Source organism: Physella acuta, unplaced genomic scaffold (assembly GCF_028476545.2).
Source record: "Physella acuta isolate Inbredline_101_S28 unplaced genomic scaffold, ASM2847654v3 ptg000490l, whole genome shotgun sequence".
Taxonomy (NCBI): domain Eukaryota; kingdom Metazoa; phylum Mollusca; class Gastropoda; family Physidae; genus Physella; species Physella acuta.
Window position 1 is genome coordinate 168972 of NW_026732009.1, and position 20788 is coordinate 189759.

General features: G+C 35.8%; 2 protein-coding genes across 3 annotated transcripts in view; both read right to left on the bottom strand.

Moving 5' to 3' along the window:
- LOC131944405 (mitogen-activated protein kinase kinase kinase 3) overlaps nt 1-9181 on the bottom strand; it is a 63625-nt gene extending 54444 nt beyond the window's left edge. The window contains exon 1 of one of the 2 annotated variants that reach the window (XM_059304991.1): nt 9143-9181. The gene's annotated coding sequence lies outside the window, so the exon portion shown is untranslated. Of the gene's footprint in view, nt 1-8782 lie in introns of both variants that reach the window. The other variant, XM_059304990.1, reaches the window with a different exon arrangement.
- A 2633-nt stretch (nt 9182-11814) lies between these two features.
- LOC131944398 (dnaJ homolog subfamily C member 7) lies at nt 11815-19050 on the bottom strand. Its single transcript, XM_059304976.1, has 13 exons — nt 18929-19050; nt 18147-18244; nt 17778-17902; nt 17554-17667; nt 17368-17442; nt 17157-17275; nt 16884-17037; nt 15625-15789; nt 15366-15457; nt 14894-14967; nt 14598-14744; nt 14333-14488; nt 11815-14185 (listed from the first exon to the last, which is right to left on the bottom strand). The coding sequence occupies exons 1-13, from the start codon at nt 19021-19023 to the stop codon at nt 14037-14039; spliced, it is 1563 nt and encodes a 520-aa protein (XP_059160959.1). The 5' UTR covers nt 19024-19050; the 3' UTR covers nt 11815-14036.
- Nucleotides 19051-20788: the final 1738 nt, after the last annotated feature.

The following is a 20788-nucleotide window of genomic DNA, read 5'->3' on the forward strand; positions in this document are numbered from 1 at the left end:
CGATCTCCTATATTGACTGTTATAGCTATACCCCCATAGAGGGAGAATCCTTGCTATATAAACAATATTAAATCTTGATGCATTAAAGATAAACTAGCCCTAGATGTTTAGATTAGGTGTAGATCAAAGGTGAGCGGTGCACGTGTAACAAGTGATGTATGAAATGATACGTGCAGCATAAATATCAACCCGGTAAAGATGAGAGGAACACAGGTGAAAATACAAGCCACACAACAGGTACACAAGAGGACTACACAGAACCGACAAACTTAACGCGGAGGTTGGCAACTCGCGGATACACGTGGGAATGGTAGGGTCACGTGTAAATAAATGCTGATGTTCTCTAAATGATAAAATTGATGGCTACAAACTACAAAATCAAACAACTGCTGCCTTGTTGTCTGCTCGTGGGTGGACAAAGGCTATGAGAGAAAATCCAGATAGAAAGGTGGCTGAAGTTGGAGTCAAAAGCCTATATGGCGCATTACAAGTTGACACTTACTTTTACTACTTAACTGTGTTGGAGGAAATTTCGTCCAACATTACAATTAGATCTAGGAATGATGAAAAAGACAGCAGCGAAACATAGTAAAAATAAAATTCGATAAATATCTAAGCTGAAATATTTTTACAATTAATCAAAAGTAGTCTTTCTCAACATTTTTGTGTGGTACCGAACCGCACCAGTTTCATATGCACATTCACTGAACGTTTTCTAATAGTTGTGACAAAATCCTTACGTGAATCATATGAGTCGGGTGTATCCTTGAGATTCTACTCACCGAAACCCTGGGATTTGATCGAACCCAGGTTAAGAACCACTGGTCTAACGTAAAAGTCAACTTACAAATGGTTTGAGAGCTGCACAAGTACACGCTGAAAACGTCCTAAGCCTACCTTATATCTCACGTATATCTGGTGTTACACAGTTATCTGTATTTACAACAGCCTTCTCTGTGGTTATAAGACCCTTCTTTCGTTATATACGGGTACCCAATGTTGATAGCCCCATTTCGCCACAACCACCAGTACCCAAATTAGCATATATCTGCATACAAGTCGTTCAGGTAAATAGCACATTGATGGTGTAGCTGTAATTGACATCAAACATAGGGGTAATCAGCGTGCCCATTGTCACACAAAGCATCCAAGTGGTTCCTCGTATATCAACTTCTCCACGCTTTCAGTTTCAGCTAAGTCTTTTGTTAGGATGTATGGCCAGACAATCGCTTTGTTACGGGCTAGATAATAGAAGGGGATAATGGAAACCGCACCTGCTGGCTTTATAAAGCCATTACGTTATGTTTTTTTTAAGTGTCAGGCTTCCTATTTAAACAAAGATTAAAAAATTGAAACCACAACAACGTCTGATTGATGGCGAAACAAATATGGAGGTGAAAGGGGGGGAACGTGACCTGTCAATTTACGTGCCAAAGAGTAAAACGTTACATTATTTGAACATTGTTATGGTAAGCAGTGGCGTAGGCAGGGGGGTTAGGGGGGGTCATAACCCCCCCCCATAGACCCCTCGGTATATAGAAAAAGTATGAGGGGGGGTGCAAATCGAAAGTTTGAGGGGGGAGGGGGTGGGTGCAAATCGAAAGTTTGAGGGGGGGGGGTCAAATCGAAAGTTTGAGGGGGGGGGGTGCAAATCGAAAGTTTGAGGGGGGGGGTGCAAATCGAAAGTTTGTCCCCGGGTAAAAATTGGAACCCCCCCCCCCCCCCTTGAGACGATCCTGGCTACACCACTGATGGTAAGTAAGGGGGTGGGGAGGGACATATGTCCCCGGGCGCCGACCTTAGGGGGCGCCAAAATGGGGGTGCAAATCGAAAGTTTGAGGGGGGGGGGTGCAAATCGAAAGTATCGCCGGGAAGGGTCGCTACGCCTCTGGGGGGAGATGAAGAAGGGTTATTACTGTAAGGACTACACGTGGTAACAACACACCACAGTGAAGCGGATGTTGGCATGCCGGTAGGGGAGACAATCGCACACGTGTTGCAGCGAGAAAAGAACAATCGGGTAATTAGCGATCGCTTGACGTCCGACATAAAAAAAAGGCGCATTCGTACAACTCGCAGCGGTTCTTGTTTACATAAGTGTGTGCTACATTTGTGAAGCACTTGCAATCAGAGTTTTCACTGTACGTGTATCAAGCTGCCCACTTACACGCAGCCATCCTACTTTAACATACAATACACTACAGGGGAATGAAAACGGGCTGAAGTTTTTTTGAATAGCACTTACAGCAAGGCAAGGCTGAATAACAATATGGAGCAAGCTAAAATAACAGATTTGTGTTAGTATAGAAAGCGTTTAATCTAGGAATGTATCTCTAGAAAAAAAAACAATTATTGAATCCCCTTTAATTATACATTTTCCGGTTTAAAAATAAAATTGTAATTAGATGTTTTGTATTATGTATAAGTAAACCACCTTAAATTTAAAAATATATAATAAGAAAGGCCGATTTTCATTACCTATCGCAAGCCTTTTTGTTATGTGAACTATTTGTTAAAACAATTTGCAAATTATATTGATGTTTTTTCCCCTAACACTTGATCCCCCAATCAAGGTTTCCATTAGACGATTTTATCCGGGGGGGGGGGGGGGCATGCATTTCTATTCGTCCAGGGTTGACCCCGCCCCGTCGGTGAAATGCCTGAAAGAAACTCTGTTTCCAATCGCCGTAAGAAATATGTAGTGGAGTATTTGTCTCAGTGTCTAAGTCAAACAGAAGTCGCAGGTTTAGACGTTGTTGTAACGTACAGTTGGGTGGCGGTATAATAAACGTGATCTATTCTTTCATGCGGATACATATTTGTCTTTAAATTTTCACCAACGGATTAAAAAAATAATAATAAGGAACACCACAAAAACGTTAACAGTGTTTATGAAGAATATACATTTCAGTAGTCAACACGCCGAGGGTGAGTTGAAAATACGTTTCTTGAGAGTAAAAAGCATGGCATACCTCATAATGCATATGTTGCATCAGAAAAGATAAGAAAATACAACGGCTTTAGATATCACACGACTGTCTGTCTAGGCCAAACGTAGAAAAACATCCCAGACGCATTTTGTGGGATTTCTAAAAAAAGATAACACCATCCGAGTCATGTTGCCCCGTGCTTCAAGTCCCGAGGCAGTGCGAGAGGGGCGAAAAGACAGGACACTGACACGAACTCTCTGGAACTCTGAAATCTGGGTCAGCCGGAGGAGAGTTGCTCCTGCATCTAACATGCGGAGGGGGAGAATGGAGACCATTGTTTCGTTTATCTAGCACAATCCAAGCTGTACTCCTCTTACGACCTGTTATCAATGCGGAGCGGACGTTTTATGAGCCATCGGTGGTGTGTAGTTTTTTTGGGTCAACATGCGTATGTAGGGGATGTAATAATGGCCATCGTGTTGCGAGGGATATAGTAAGGGCCATCGTGGGAGGGAAATGGTTGGGCCATCAACTGAGTGTTGGAGACATTATATGGAGCATCACATGAGTTTAAAGGACGCATATCCGTATATGCATAAACATGTTTGTATAGGACATTTGATGGGCTATCGTGCAAAGACTTTTTGTTATGTCATCGTCGTTAAGTTGGCTAAGATGTGCTTTAATGACGGTGTATATGTCTGATTAAAAAAGAAGGCTTTGATTTAGTTTTATACTTCATGTGTTTGTCTTGTCAAACTTTCGTTTATATAATGCATGCCACAAACTCAAAAGAATGCACTATGTGCCAAGGTAGGAGGACACGTTTCAAATAAAACAAGCCTTGTAGGGTTATTCCAGACACTAACTGCCAGCCATAGCCTAAATCGTTTAACCATGGCAACACGACTAGCCTAATTACACTACATACATCCTAGATGTGACCGCTAGCTTTCAATGGCCCGGCTATTTGCGGAAATAACTCATTTGGTGGGAGTTGCTATAAATACATTCGATAAGTAACGCTGAACAGATTGTTTCACAACACTGCAGCAGACCGGGCCAGGGGAAAACAAGGAGAGAGAGAGATTACAATTGGAGCACACGAGCGAGTAAAATCAAGGGGAAGTAATTTGCAAGTCCCCACTGGGTCTGGGTGTCATTTTTTAAAAAACTAAACTATTGCATAAGTGGCTATTTCAACAGGGTATGATAACTAACAAAGCGAAAATGATCGCTGATTCAGCCGGTTCCACTTTTTATTCATCCTAAAATTTTCGCAAAAGGTCGCGTCTATTCCAGACGGTTGGTGTTCTAAAAATAGCACACACACACACACCCTTACAACAGTAAAACACAACCTACTGAACATTTATATAAGTTTTAAAAGAACAAAAACAAATAGCATAGGCTAGTAACTACATCAACCATAAACATTCTGTACAAATTAAGTTGCTTAAGACTACAGCTCCCCCCCCCCCCAAAGGACAGCCAAGTGTGGGTGTCTTATAATATGTAAGAAACAATTTAAAGCTTTTGATAACCTTTTTTTAAAAATATAATAAGACCCATAGATTTTTAATTTAATGTATCATATGAAATGGTATGTATTAGCAATAGCATATGGAGTAATATACTAGTTATGACAATCAATGCATATTTGGAAATATGTGTTGACTGAACACAAGTAAACAACCATTTACTTTCAGCTAACATGTTAAAAAGAAAGAAACAACTGGGGGGGGGGGGATTTGAGAGCATTTTAACATAGTATAACAAATAATATAATAAAACCAATATAATCTATAATAATAGTTTCGCTGTCTGTCTATCTGACAAGAACGCTCTGTCTGACAAGAACGCTCTGTCTGACAAGAACGCTTTAGAGAAAACACAAGCAAAATAAAAACATGCACAGTAATTCGAAAAACGAAATATGACGTCGACACATTTAGCGTAGAGTAGAACATAATCTCAAACCAGAGAGTGCACACAGTAATATGACGTCATTGATTATCGCGTAAACATTGAAAAAAAGGAAATGTTGTCTAATCTAAATGGTTTGCGTGAAGAGTTTCTTGCATACAATTCTTCGGGTAGGGGCGAAGCCCCACCCCCCGCGTAAGAACGTCTGAGCCCCCCCCCCTCCCCAACTCAAAAGAAATTTCCTCATCGATACTCTATAATAAAATTACAGCCTAATTAATGTGTCTAATCTAAAAAGTGGTTTTCTTGCAATGGGAAGGTAGACATGTTTTTTTTTTGGGGGGGTTGGGGGGGGGGGTGGAGGGGTGGGGGGGGGGGTGGTGTGTAGGGGTGGGGAGGGGGGTGGGGGGTGGTGTGTGGGGGGGTGGGTTGGTTTCAGTGTTTCTTTCAGACTTTTTCCTCCCCGGAGAGGGGTGGGGGTACTTGAAATTTTCGGGGGCGGGGGGTAGAATTTTCTGGGAGGGGGCGGACACTGAAAAAAGTATATAATTATATTTCGTTGAATGGGACGGTAGACATGTTTTTTTTGGGGGGTGGGGGGTGGTGGAGGGGTGGGGGGGGGGGTGGTGTGTGGGGTGGGGGGTGGGGGGTGGGGGGGGGGATGGGGGGTGGTGTGTGGGGGGGGGGTGGGGGTGGGGGGTGGGGGGGTGGGTTGGTTTCAGTGTTTCTTTCAGACTTTTTCCTCCCCGGAGAGGGGTGGGGGTACTTGAAATTTTCGGGGGCGGGGGTAGAATTTTCTGGGAGGGGGCGGACACTGGAAAAAGTATATAATTATATTTCGTTGAATGGGACGGTAGACATGTTTTTTTTTGGGGGGGTGGGGGGGTGGGGGGGCGGTGTGTGGAGGGGGTGGTGTGTGGGGGTGAGGGGTGGGGGTGGTGTGTGGTGGGGGTGGGGGTGGGGGTGGGGGTGGTGTGCGGGGGTGGGGTGGGGGTGGTGTGGGGGGGTGGGTTGGTTTTAGTTTAGAGAAAAGAGACAGCACTATCAGCCTAGCGCCCGTTGTACCCTTCCTCAACGGGCCATTTTTCTCGTCTATAATAATAGTTTCGCTGTCTGTCTATCTGACAAGAACGCTCTGTCTGACAAGAACGCTCTAGAGAAAACACAAGCAATTTAAAAACATGCACAGTAATTCGAAAAACGAAATATGACGTCGACACATTTAGCGTAGAGTAGAACATAATCTCAAACCAGAGAGTGCACACAGTAATGTAATGACGTCATTGATTCTCGCGTAAACATTGAAAAAAAGGAAATGTTGTCTAATCTAAATGGTTTGCGTGAAGAGTTTCTTGCATACAATTCTTCGGGTAGGGGCGAAGCCCCACCCCCCGCGTAAGAACGTCTGAGCCCCCCCCCCCTCCCCAACTCAAAAGAAATTTCCTCATCGATACTCTATAATAAAATTACCGCCTAATTAATGTGTCTAATCTAAAAAGTGGTTTTCTTGCAATGGGACGGTAGACATGTTTTTTTTGGGGGGGGGGGGGGGGGGGGGGGGTGGAGGGGTGGGGGGGGGTGTGGGGGGGGGGGGGGTGTGTGGGGGTGGGGAGGGGGGTGGGGGGGTGGTGTGTGGGGGGGTGGGTTGGTTTCAGTGTTTCTTTCAGACTTTTTCCTCCCCAGAGAGGGGTGGGGGTACTTGAAATTTTCTGGGGCGGGGGTAGAATTTTCTGGGAGGGGGCGGACACTGGAAAAAGTATATAATTATATTTCGTTGAATGGGACGGTAGACATGTTTTTTTTGGGGGTGGGGGGGGTGGTGGGTGGGGTGGGGGGGTGGTGTGTGTGGGGGGTGTGGGGGGTGGGTTGGTTTTAGTTTAGAGAAAAGAGACAGCACTATCAACCTAGCGCCCGGTGTATCCTTCCTCAACGGGCCATTTTTCTCGTTTGTTTAATATTACACTGTATAGTGTAACCAAGTTTCTCATAAATAAACAGCCCCTTTTTCTAAAAATGTATTTTAAAAACAAGGGCTTGGAGACAGGATGTTAACAAGTGATAACACAGCTACAGTAAATTACCTACATCCTGTGGCAAATAACTGAAACAAATGTCATATCTACTGTAGCCTAGGAAATGTAATGTAGTTTTGTTCTCCATATAAACACATGTAGAAGCCTCTCTTATTTTAAAGTATTAAAATATGTTCTTAGAATTTACAGAAACCTGATAAAATAGGGTAAAAAATAAAAATGATAGAGGACAGATTCACCTACTAACCACTCCCTACACACAACAATAAACTACACTAACACTATAAGTGGCTCAAGGTTCATGGATGGGCCTGACAAAACCAAGATAATGTTTAAGCTTTACTCCAACTTCAGGATAAAACAGTGTGTAGCCTGTCTAGTGCAACAGGTTTTATAAATATCAGTTATAGTAGACTTAACAGTCATTAAGTTGCTTTTCAAATATAAAAATCTGAAAAACATTTTAAGAAACGAGATTTAAAAAAAAAAAACATTTTAAGTTATGAGATTTTTTTAAAATCTAAAAGCAGGGCAGAAAGCAATGTTGCATTTTGGTGTGTTTAAGTGTTATTATTTAGGCCTATATAAAATTATAATGATAATTTTTCAGAGAAATGTTTGAAAGGTCGTAATATAAACAAATTATAATCAATCATTGTGCAGTGATCACTTATTTTTCAATCAATTTTAAAGTAATTAATGTTTTATACATTCACAAATATGAATACCAGGTATTGAAGGGGTTGAGGCTGATGTTGGAATTGAAAATAAAATAGTAATACTTAATGTAGACCTATAGTCTAGAGTATTCTGACATTGTCATATTATAACAGAGGTACAGACACTATAGACTATGGAGTATAAGCGCCATTTCAGCATAACTAAACGCCATTTCAGCATAACTAAACATTTCCTACAAATTATTTGTAAATGATATAGGCCTAATAATTATGAAACGTATAACTAAAAATTCCTTAAAAAAGGGGTTTAAAAATTCTCAGTAACGATTTGTGAAGATCTGATGTGAAGAAAACCTGAGGGCTTAAATTAACAGAGGCGTAGCGACCCATCCTGGTGCCCCCCCCCCCCCATATATTATTTATAATTCAAAATAGCAAAATGATCTTATTTATGCACCCCTACGGTTGGCGCCCGGGGACATGTACCCCCGCCACCCTCTGGGGCTTAATAACAATTAAATATACCTAAGTGTTCAATAATAAATAAAAGATTAAGTTAAGGTACATGAACAAATATTAATAGAAATAAAGTGTCCAAAAAGTAAAATATATCATAAAGCTAAAAGAGGCTCAGAGTTCTAATGCGAATTAAAAGCTATGTCTCTGTGCTCTCAACACTAAACGAATGTCATTACTTGTTTTTACTTGAACCTTTAGAAAAAAGATATTTTAAGTAGACTCGATCTCTAGATCTATTGAATAATGAATGACTCGTGAGTCAGATTGAATGTTTAATATTTGGCCTCTACTTAGATTTATTATTTCGATCTACCTCACTAGTTGTACTCGTTAAGTTGTTAACTTGTTAGTAAGGTCTACTGGATTCTTGGTTCTATTTTAGTATTTACCATTTCATTATAGAATCTAGATTCTAGATCTAGTGTAATTCAATAAAAAAGATTTAGGCAAATCTGTTCTTGACCTAGATCTCTAGATCTAATTCTATTTTAAAGGCATATTTATTATTTAGGTTATGGCCGGTTATGCCTAAATAAAAAATATTACTGTTAGGGCCTAAATTAAATATTACTAAAAAAAAATAGGTCGATCCATCGACTTTTTAATATTTTTTTCCTGGATCATCAAGAGTCAAGACAGACCTCTTCTCTTATTAAATAAAATTCTAAAATTAAAAATTTCATCATCATTATACCTTTAACATTAATGTAGACATAAATTGATGTTATTTCAATAAAGGATTAGGCCTAGAGGATCTAGCTTCTAATATGAGAGCTCTCTATTCCCAGGAATGTGCATCCAGATAAACAAGACCGATAAATGAGTTGCGAATAACACACTTTGCTGGTGAAAGAAGACCTCGCGAGGACATCGGCAAAGAAAGGCCAATTTCACACACTCATAAGATTTATAAATAATCCAATTAACTTTTCGTTCATGTATCTATAATCCAATTTCACAGAAAAGAAATATAGCTTATTAATCCAAGTTTCTTAGAATAGTTTTTACACAAATGAAAGCAACAAGTCCAATTTTTAAGCAACTGGTGATTTACCTAAATCAAGTCGGCTGCCATTACGCTGACGTCATGAACACACTTGGCCTTTTATTGGCTGTTGTTAGCTGTACATAACGATACGAGCATAACTATAAGATGTGGGTCGTCCGTAACGTTAAATCCTTACGTTTTGCTTATAGATTCTAGATCTAGAATCTAGATTTATTTCATTGAATCCCTTTTCCTTGAATTAACTATCTTAGTTTTAAGCATTTGGCACATGAATCACTAATTTAAATCACATGTTTAGGTTCTAATATTGTCACTTTTGTTTAATGTTTTTAAACGGTTATGAAATTTTTTTTAAAGCTGAAATGATAGATCTAGATTAGAATCTCGTGATAAATCTAGATTCTAGACTAGATCTACATGGATTCTAGACTAGATCTAGTCTAGATCTACTACATACACATTCATTCAAATGAATAGGAAAGTTTTTGTTATATTAATTATGATATAATGGTGTTTGAAATAGGCCTATTTATTTAAAATATTAAAATGTGTAATAAAATGTTTGACAAAATTTAGACCTATGTAATGTGTTTCACACTGCGCAAATCTTTATACTTTATAGATAGGCCTAGAGATCTAGATTCTATATCTTTTTTTGTGTGTGCTCTGAGATCTGCCTGAGACGAAACCAGTGTTTCTTTCAGCATTTTTTCTCCAGGGGAGGGGGGACGACACTTTGGTAAAAGTAGGAGTGCTTCGAGAAACAGTGCCCCCCCCCCCCCCCCCCGAGATACCTGAAAGAAACTGGACGAAACGGGTATGGCTGGGTTTATTTCTAAATTATAAGTCTTTCAAAGCAAATAAGATTAAATCACATTTTGTAAAAGTAGCCCTATAATGTCTAATATCGCACGATTGTTGTGGTCGGTTCGTGTGAAAAAAGTAATGGGATCTAATCAGGGGCGTAGCGAGGGGTGGGGGCAGGGGGTGCGGACCGCACCGGGTGACACCATTTAGGGGGGTAACACCAAGGCAAAAAATAGCAAAATATATAGAGAAAAACTCGAGGGGGGTGCAAATCGAAAACTTGAGGGGGGGTGCAAATCGAAAGTTTGAGGGGGGGGGTGCAAATCGAAAATTTGAAAGTTTGTCCCTGGGAAGGGTCTCTATGCCTCTGGGGGGGTGACACCATTAAGTGCCGCACCGGGTGACACCCGACCTCGCTACGCCACTGGATCTAATATAGATCTAGACCTCTATAGTAGTAGCAGGGCGTGAGGCTTAAGCTGCAAGCAAGCAGGCTGATACTATTGGTTTATCATTTGTGGTATAAACTTCTGTGGAATCCTAATAAGAAATTAGGGTATTAGTCCTAGATATGATTCCCTTTCTCCAGGATTTTTTCCCGGGGTGGGGGGGGGGGGCGCTGACACAGGTTAAAGTTAAAACGCTGTTTCCTGTGAAAAATGAAAAGAATACAGCAACTAGATCTGTTCGGATTTAAATCTGTATTAATAAAATTATTTTATGTAAATTAATGTTGACGGATGAGCGATTCGGCGGATAAATTTTAACTGTTATTCATTTCGGGATCGCAGAGAAGTGAACGGTCTGTTACAATATCATGTTGAGGAAAACGAGAAACATAAAATATTGAAGTATAAGTGAAGGTAGGCGTTTGTGTTAATCCAAGGGAAGTAATGCATATATGGAACTGAAGCGGACAATACTCTGGGATAATTTTGTCCCTTGATTTTTATTTATTAACACTTAACACCGTTTACGTCCCTTTGGTACTTTTGAGAAGGATTAATTGATTAATGAATTAATGCAAAGGGAGTAACGATTTAAGGCGCCCAAATCAAGTTCAATACAGTATTTGAAAAATTGATTAATGTACGGAGTTTTATTTTTTCCAATATTTAATAACTGACTTTCGTTGTTGGACTTCCTATTTTCGCTACAGTATTCAGTGGGTGTGTATATATATATATATATATATATATATATATATATATATATATATATATATATATATATATATATAATACAAATAGGGACTCAAACGTTTATACTATTTATAGGCAGAAAAAAAGAGGGGGGGGGGGAATTTTCTAAATTCTGCCACCAGTTTGATGTAAATCAGCTTTTTTTTTTGACATCTCTGATATTTCTATCAACATCCACAAACTTTCAGCTTAAATTTATCTTTTTGGTGATCTAGAACTCTCAAATGTGGATAAATCATTAAATGGCTTTTCATAAACTGTTGTTTCACTGTAGTATGCTGTTTTTTTGTTTCTTTGTTGTGTTGTTAGTGAGCAGTTCTTTGGTAGAGTGGAACCATTTTCAATTACTTGTTTTGTTCTTCCTAGATGCTACAATCAGTTTGGGGTCTCATAATTCTCTAAATGATCAACCCAGCTGACTAAATTTGCAAACTTAACACATAGCACTTGTTGACCTAAGTACACAGCAAGCTGATTTTTTAAATTTTAAACTTAAAATTAGGACTAGGTTCTATAAGGGTTTAACTTGAATTTAAAAAAGGATTTAGTTAAAATATTGACAAACTTTGAAGTTTAATTGAACAGGTTCATAGCTCAGTATCCACACATCAAAGAAAAAAATTAACATGCTAAGATAGACTTAAATACTTCATTAAAATAGTAATTAGGATAAAAAAATGTCACAAAAAAAAAAAACCAACCAAGAAAGACTTATTACTTTGATAGTTTATGAAATATTCTTACTGTACAGTCCATACATTTATACAAATATTTGTCAAGGAATAAAATATATCAAATTTGCAGAAAAAAATAGAAATTCAACTAAAAAAATGTATTTCAGAGACAAACTACTACTGTAGTACTTGTAGACCACAATCAAATGTGCACACAACAGTTTCACATCTGCAGAAATGAGAGATGGTGTACTTGGGCCAACTGGCAGTGTCATCAACTGACAACTCACAGTACAACACTGGCCAGAGATGCTGACACTGACTGTCAGGAGCTTGATCCTGACACCCACAGCAAGCATTATTTGGGTACAACTATACATATGGCGAGACAATTTCCTGGCTTGTCACCGGTTATATTTTAACAGCTTTACCAAGATGGCATTATTTAGCACATCTGTGTATTTCTAAAAATTGTGATTACCCAAGCCACAATTTACAAATACATTCACCTTAAACTATACATTGTAGCTACCGGCATGAGATAAGTTATAACAAAAAAATAGCTATGTGGTGCAGGCCCAATCTAACTACAATAAGCCTTAAAAATAATGTACACACAGAGTACAGTGGCAGAACAAAGTAGGTTGAAAACAAGGATTTTTTGGAACCTCTTCAAACCTACAGTGTATAGAGTGTGCTTACAATAGAAAATCTAGCTAGTTTATTTTTTCTGACAAAACAGCAGACAAGTATCAGTTTGCTTAGAGCTGCTTTCTGTCACAAGTTACAACACAACTAGACAGTAGTGTCTGCTTAAACACAACATTGAGTTGCCTGGTTAAAAGCAATGTAATCTGTGTTAAAACACCATGCAATTGTATTATATTGCTTTGTTTAAATTAACATTGGTTCTTATATCTGTGGTGTCAATCAAACCAGCTTTTTTCAGTTAATTAAAAAATTGCTAAGAACATTTAAAAACTCAAGTTATCCACAGTATCCATATACTTTCCACAGCTGCCAGAGAAAGCTGGAGGATGGACTTAAGGACATACTACAGACTTATCCCAGGTAATGCAATTTTTGCCAGTCAGCAAACAATGATCGACCACGTCACCCTATTTGTTACTGGGTACTGTACATCAAACTCTACACTACATTGTTCAACTGATGTAAAAATTATTCACATCAAAACTTTGATCCACACTCTAACAACTTTTTAGCTATCATGGCTTTAGACAGATTTGAGTCACAATGTTATATTAAACTTCACGTAATTTATTCTATAAAATACACGCATGAGCTGTCAATGAAAAATGAGCACGCAAACAACATTCATCACAACTCTCTAGCTTCTTGCAATAAATAAAGTCTCTAACTTGCGGTGGAACAAAGTATCAGCCCTAAAACATTTGAAAAAATCAACAGCTTATTTTTTATTATACACACAAAATGACTTTCTTCCTACAGAAACAACATGTTTGAGTTGAAGACTGAACTGAAAGTAATCACACACTAATTGAGTCTACATTTTAATTAGGACAGCAATATCTGGTGACTGATTCATCAGCATGCACATACATTATGCAATAGTAATAGGAATGACAAGGAAATATAGCTGGGTCAATGTCATCAGGCTGGCTAGAGCTCACTCTGACCAAATTAACAGACTGACTGCACACCACTGAAAACAGTGATGCTGCCACTTTTGTACATGTGCACGGACCATAATCTGGTCAGCACACAAATAGCATAATAAATAGTCATTTGAATGTGCACAAAAATACACTTGTTACCTTAAAATTCAGTAGTCATTGTCTTTTAAAGATGCATTCATCTAACACTTTCTACATGTTTCATCACATCACAACAACCAATCTCTTGTTAACATCACACATTTTTTCAAGCATAACTAATTTGTCACACATTAACATTATAACATTCATTCAAAACCCATTTATTAAACCACACTACAACACTCATACTATCATATTCATCCAGTATTTACAAAGGACATTCAAATCTTGATGTTAACACAAAAAATTGAGTTTTATAATTGTATATCCTAAGGTCTGCAATTGTATACCTAACTAACATTACACAGTAGCAGAGTGGACAACTCAACACCTTAGTCTATCAGAGTGTCAGGTAGTTACTTCCCCTACATTTTGTTCTAACATCAAGACCTGGGATATAAAACCTGGGGAGCATGTACAACCGAGAAGGTGAGGCAAAGATGTCTAACTAAAAGTGACATCAACCAAACTGAAAAGAAAATCCAGGGAATCCTCCATTGTGTGAGTGGCCTCCATGGTTGAAGTGTCCGCCTGGGTGACCACCAAAGCTAAATCCAGACATGTTTCCACCTCCAAAAAATGCTTGGAAGATCTGATTTGGATCTACATCTAGAGGGACAAAATGGTATTGGATCAGCACATACATCTTTAAAATACACATAAAATTAGATGAAACTTTGTTATATCTAATTTGTTTTAAATCAAAATAATGTAATGAATTAAAGACAGTACATTATCAGAAATTATTATACATACCAAAGCCACCCATGCCTTCTCCTTCTTCCAAATCCTGCCCACTATCATATCTAGCTTTTTTCTTGGCGTCTGACAAAATACTATAGGCCTCTCCAAGTTCTTTAAACTTTTTCTCCTCTTCTTTTTGTTTATCAACAGTATCATGTGAATGTCGATCTGTAACAACATAAAATAATGAGCACATGAGTAAAAAAACTTTTAAAATATACATAATGAGGCTACAGAAAAAAACTCTCTTAACTAGTTAAGAAAAAAAAAAAAATACCTGGATGGTGTATCAAAGCACGCTTTTTGTAAGCCTTTTTAATTTCATCTTCTGAGGCTGTTTTCTGGACACCAAGAATTTTATAGTAATCTTTTCTTTTACTCTTTTTCAATTCTAGCTTGGCATTTTGCAAGAGTGCTTTATTTTCTGTTTATTTGAGAAAACAGAAAATGTATTAAGACTATAAAAACTAATCTATTTCAAAGTATACAACAAACTACAAAAGAAGTATGGAGTTCAGTATTAATACTACATATTATGGCATAATTAGAGAGTATAGATGCTTTGTTTATTACCTCTGGTTTTGGCCATCTTGTAGATCTGCTCATAATCCCTAACAGCCTCTTCATACAGTTCTGTATCAGTGTAGCTTAAAAATGAATTTTATTGTGCTTATTATGAGTAAATATAAAAATTAAATATCCAAATATACACGCTATTACAGATCTATAAAACAAAATAACTCTACTTCATCTACCTTTAGGCATGAATGGGAAAAGATATACTTAACATCATCAATCTTAAAATAGCAATAATTAACACATTGAGCATATCTACCACTATGCATTATATGTATACATATTAAACAGCTTTGATAAAAGTGCATGTCTCAATCTGAATGATCCTAATTATTTTAGAACTTGCTTATGTTTTAACTATCCAGGAGAAGCTGCAGAGGGTATCAGATCCATGTACTAGAGAAACTATAAATTTTGTCACATACATATGCATGGGTATCAAGTATGAGTAATTAATTAAGTGACCTACCATTTAGCTCTTCTCATGTAAGCTTTGAGATATGTATCATCCAGTTCAATTGCTTTAGAACAATCTTGGATTGCTTCGTCTAGTTTGTTTAGCTAAAAAAATATATAATATATAAAAATTGTAAAAAGGATTTCAAAAGCTCTGTTACAATTTTTAGGGCAAGTTTTGCAAAGTCGTTTTTTTGCCACATAATGATTAACTCTTCAGCTTTATGCAGCCAAAAAGGAATGATAATACTACATAAAAAATAATAACCAACCTTTGAGCATACTGTTGCTCTGTTGCAGAAAAGTTTGGAGTTGGTGGACTTGTTATTAGGATCAATATTCAAAGCTTCAGAATACAAATTGTAGGCATCTTGGTATTTCCCTGCGCGAAAAGCTGAATTTCCCTCATCTTTTTTTGCTGACAATGCTTTAGCTCTCTAGAAAGTAAAATTATTAAAATTTCAACCTTTATGATAATTTTTTTTAAACCATAAAACATACAAAGATTCTTAATTTTATCACCTTATTACAATTCTGAAAGGAAAGACTGATATTAGTACAGAATTTAATTGCTAAAGATAAGTACTCCAAACTGAAAAATGGAAAAAAAAAAATGTTTGTGTGTATTGAACTAAAAAAATTACATAATTTGCAAAGGAATGAAATTATCTTTAAATCTCAAATAAAAGGTACAGAATGGTTAAATTTTTAGGCCATGAGAAATTAAATTTTGCCAAGACCCTTTTCAACACAAATTTTTACAACCATGATTAAGAAGATTACCCATTTTCATATTAAACAAAATAACTTACAATTAAATTATAGTAAAACTATTATACATGTAATGACATTTTCTTCAGAAATTTTATATAACTTTGAAATATTGAGGGTGTGATATATAGGTTTTTTGTTAATTTGGTGATTTTTGTGGGTTTTTTTTAAAATCTATACATTTACTGATGAAGTATGATATGTAGGACAAAATTTATGTTACATACAATTAATCTACAGGAATAAAAAAATAATTTAAGGTTTAATTGTTCTAGTCTTTCATTTGATGAGCATATCGAAGTTTTTAAGATCTGGTACTTATTCTACAAATTGAAAAGGGAGATAAAATCCAGAAAAGCACATCATTTATATGTTAGAACTGAAAAATCAGTTTGGAGTACCCAATAAAATATTTTATTTAATAGATTTTACCCCTGCTACTAGATTCTCTGGTACCATTGAAGAATACCTGATATTTCATCATTTCCTATTGACATAACCTTTCTAGCTTAAGCATGTGATGAAAATTCCCTACATTTCTTCTGGTTTCAAGGTGATGCAGCAGCACACAGCCCAGGTAAAGGCTACAGATTCAATAGCATTGAAGGTAATTTTTGTAAATGTTTCAACATATTTTTATGTGAAGCACATTATATGTTGTATCAACAACAAAGTTGCTCAACTTTAATGTTTACAAGGAAGGAAAATTTTTCTGACACTTTAACATGTAAGTATTAAATAAAGAAAAGGTATTAATTACCCTGTATATATCTTTTGCCTTATGATGATCTGGTGCCCTTCGTAAAACTTCTTGAAAATGTTGGAAGGCTTTCTCTGTGCTGTCTTGGTAGTACAGACACATACCTCTTACATATAGTGCATCTGCATTCATTCCTTCTCTTTGTAAAATATCACTAAAATGACAGAAAAAAATGCATTAGCCAAATGTATTGAGCCAATCTGTTTATTAACAAATGCATATTTATATACACACCAAATTTTCATTAGAATTAGAAATAAGAAACTATCTTACTTTGCCTGTTCTTGCGCTTCTTGATATTTACCCAATAAAGCTAATGCTTCAGCTTTTTGGACTTTGAAGTGCAAGGCAGCACTGCAATGTTCTATACAGCGATCAAGGTAAAAAATAGCCTGCAATGAAACAATAGTTATTCTAAACATTGAATATCATTTGTCATTAATTGAATTCCATCTTGGAAACGATTTGTGTTAATTAAACTTACAGTTCGATAATCCCTCTTTTCAAAATTAGCTTCTGCTTTTGCTATATGCTCTTGCACTTGTGAAGCTATGTTTGCCTGAGAATTTAAAAACAACAATGTCAAATGCAAACGTGCTTGAATCCAGGTTTAAGTCAAGTTTAAATATAGTTTTTTAAAAAACATTTACTATTAATGCACAAGACACACCTCTTTAAGTGCAACAGTGTTGTTAGGTTCAAGCTCAAGCACATGTCTGTAACTTCTAAGAGCAGCAACTGGACTTCCTAATGCTAAATGACACTTCCCTTCTCTCAAATATCCCTAAAACAACAAAAATGGACAAAAAATAAGGTACTTCAATCTGTAAAATGAATGTTTCTAGCAAAACAAACCAGTCTTAACATGTTATTTAAAAGTAAAATATTACACACCTTGACAAATCCAGTGTCTAATTGTAGAGCATACTGAGCATCGGCTAAACCATCTTTGAATTTTTGAAGCATAATATATGTTGCGGATCTATTCCCATAATAAGCAGCACAATTAGGACACAAATCTGCAAAATTTAACATTAAAAATATTTCCTTGATACAACAAGCCACTTGAAATTGTATTTGCATTTTTGAACGGGTGATGATAACTAATTACAACAATATTCTTAACCCTAAATCAAGCATGCTGGCAAGTGTTTATTCTTCTGAGCAGCTGTAGTCAGTACATAATACAAACAGTTAAAATAATTAGGCCTATTAAAATTAGGCACTAAATATTTGACTATTCAAAGATGAAACTTGTCTTACTTATGGCTTCTGTGTAGCAAGCAAGTGCCTCTGAATATTTATGATCTTTGTAAAAACTGTTGCCTTCTTCTTTTTTTGCCTCAGCTATGTCTTGAGATCTGAAAATAATGATTTTTACAATATAAGCTAAATGTTTTCTTTAAATCTAGACTCTACAGGCTCCATGAATTGATGTAGATCTAGATCTAGATTCTAGTTATTATAAAAGCTCAATGAAAAAAAATAGTAGATCTAGATTCTAGAGATATTCTAATCTAAATAGAATTAGAAACTAAGTGACAGAGATTAGGCTACAAATAAGATTTTAATTTAACTTCTAGACCTATATTTAGAATATAGGCTTAGGGGCTAGATTAAATTTAACTAAGTCAATTGTCAATTAGGCCTTGACTAGATCTAACAGCCAGTAACTTAGTAACAGGCCTCCTGTTTAATTTTATTTTTCATGATGTAAATTTTTAGGGCCTTCTTATTCTAAAACTAGACAAAATATCTTGATTTACTCTAATAATACAACGTAATATGTGGTCAAATTTTAAATGCAGTCAATTAGGCCTATATTTTAAGAGCAATAATATAAGCTAATTATTTAATTATTATAAAATCGGGTGGATCTAACTTCGTCTTTTAGCTAAAAATAAAAGCGGATATGAAAAAATGGACCATTTATTCTAGGTCTTTCCATTTAGAAAACGAAAGTCGTCTATTAAACCAACTTTGATACGCCCCATTTTAAGAATATTGAATTAAATTAAAAAGATTACAAAATGGTTTAGACTCACTGATCTTCTGTTATATCTGCCTCTTGTTCATTTGACTCTTCACTCGGTTCACATTCTTGAGAAATCTCCGCGTTTGTCATTTCTACGTCCGACATTTTGCCTCTTGTTGAACAACCAATCTCACGAGAATAGACGCAGTTAAACGAGAAATTGCGTTATTTGATTTTGAACACGCGTGTTAGATTGCGTCATTTCCACACTAATAATTACAATGCAATTTGTTGTAATGATTTATTTGAGAACAAGTTAGATATAGACCTGAAAGAGAATCAAGATCTAAAACTCGATCAACGGTTATTGACCTGCTTAGAATATATATGTCTATATATATATATATATATATATATATATATATATATATATATATATATATATATATATATATATATATATATAGGCCCTATACATATCCAATTTGTTTTGTTTTTTTCCAATTTTAGAGATGTGATCTGATGTCTTGACTGTTCATCTAAACTTGTTTAAATTAAACAACTGACTGTGCGTTTCCAATCTCACCGTTTACGTTTTTTGCTTTTGTTGAACGATTTTTCGATTCCTTTTACAATACTTTTTTAATTTTTAAAAACTATTGTTAGTATTATGTTATTTAAACAAATTTGCAAAAATATATGGAGGTCTTCCAAAAATCATGTAACACCGCGTTTACACTTGCGACATGAAGTACAGATCTACTATACTTAATGTCTAGGAAAAAAATTATTAGCAATCAGGCCTATATATATTATAAGTTCCGTGGGAAAAAATTTCCAATTAACATTAAATTGTCTGGTTTTTTTTTATAGATATGTAGGCTATAGTATAGGCATACATGTCGCTTGTGTAAACTCGGGGAAGGGAGGGATCCGTATTTGTGTAAATGTGTAACCAAGAGGGGAATGGAGGGGTAAAAAATATAAAGGTGTCACTAAGTCAACATCCCCCTTCCATCCAACAATTTTGCGTTTTTGGCTTGTTATCTCCCCTCTCCAATAATATTTCATCACTCTTAACGGGATAAAACACTGTTTTCACTGTAACTATGAAAAATGTTATGTCACTCTCTTTTAATGACACTGAGACATCACACTTGCATTTTTTAAATTTATCGTTAAACTGATTTTAGCAGTTATTTTGCGTTTTTATAAAAGACCTGAAAATGTAAATAAATATCTTCAAATAATTAATTAATAATGTTAAGAAAAAAATGCCTCTTTTTTTTTTTTAGTCCACATAAACTAGTCTTCTAGATCTATACATAATATTTGAAAAAGCATTTTGAAATTACCCCATCTGATTAGAGAATATACTTTAGAATGGTGGGATTAATATGTTAACATAATAATTGGTGTTATATTTACTTATAATAAAGGTTTAATACATGATTTTTATTTTAAAATTCCTAATGTAAAAAAAAAATATTCTGTAATAGTTACTAATAGAAATAGCAAGCGTTGGTTCCTAGAAATAGTATAATTTACTATAATTTATAATATGAGGGGCAGAGGCGTATCCAGGTTTTCGTTGTAGGGGGAGCGAAAAGAGCAAAAAAAGGCGCCACATTTTTAACACGTTCTATATACGTGTATTATATATATATATATATATATATATATATATATATATATATATATATATATATATATATATATATATATATATAATTACTAGCTGTATGTCATTACTTCGCTATGATGTAAAATAAATTGAAAGTAGCGCTCTGAAGAAATAAGAAAAAACACAGTGTAGGCCGACAAAACAAAAATTGTATCAATCTAAACAAACAATATATATATATATATATATATATATATATATATATATATATATATATATATATATATATATATATATATATATATA

Excerpts from the sequence above, each read along its gene's own strand:
- LOC131944398 (XM_059304976.1), bottom strand. The coding sequence starts at position 19,023 with ATGTCGGACGTAGAAATGACAAACGCGGAGATTTCTCAAGAATGTGAA. Across the intron at positions 17,668-17,777 it reads TAGACACTGGATTTGTCAAG|GGATATTTGAGAGAAGGGAA; the intron begins GTGTGTAATATT and ends TTGTTGTTTTAG. Across the intron at positions 15,790-16,883 it reads AGGCAAAAGATATATACAGG|AGAGCTAAAGCATTGTCAGC; the intron begins GTAATTAATACC and ends TTTACTTTCTAG.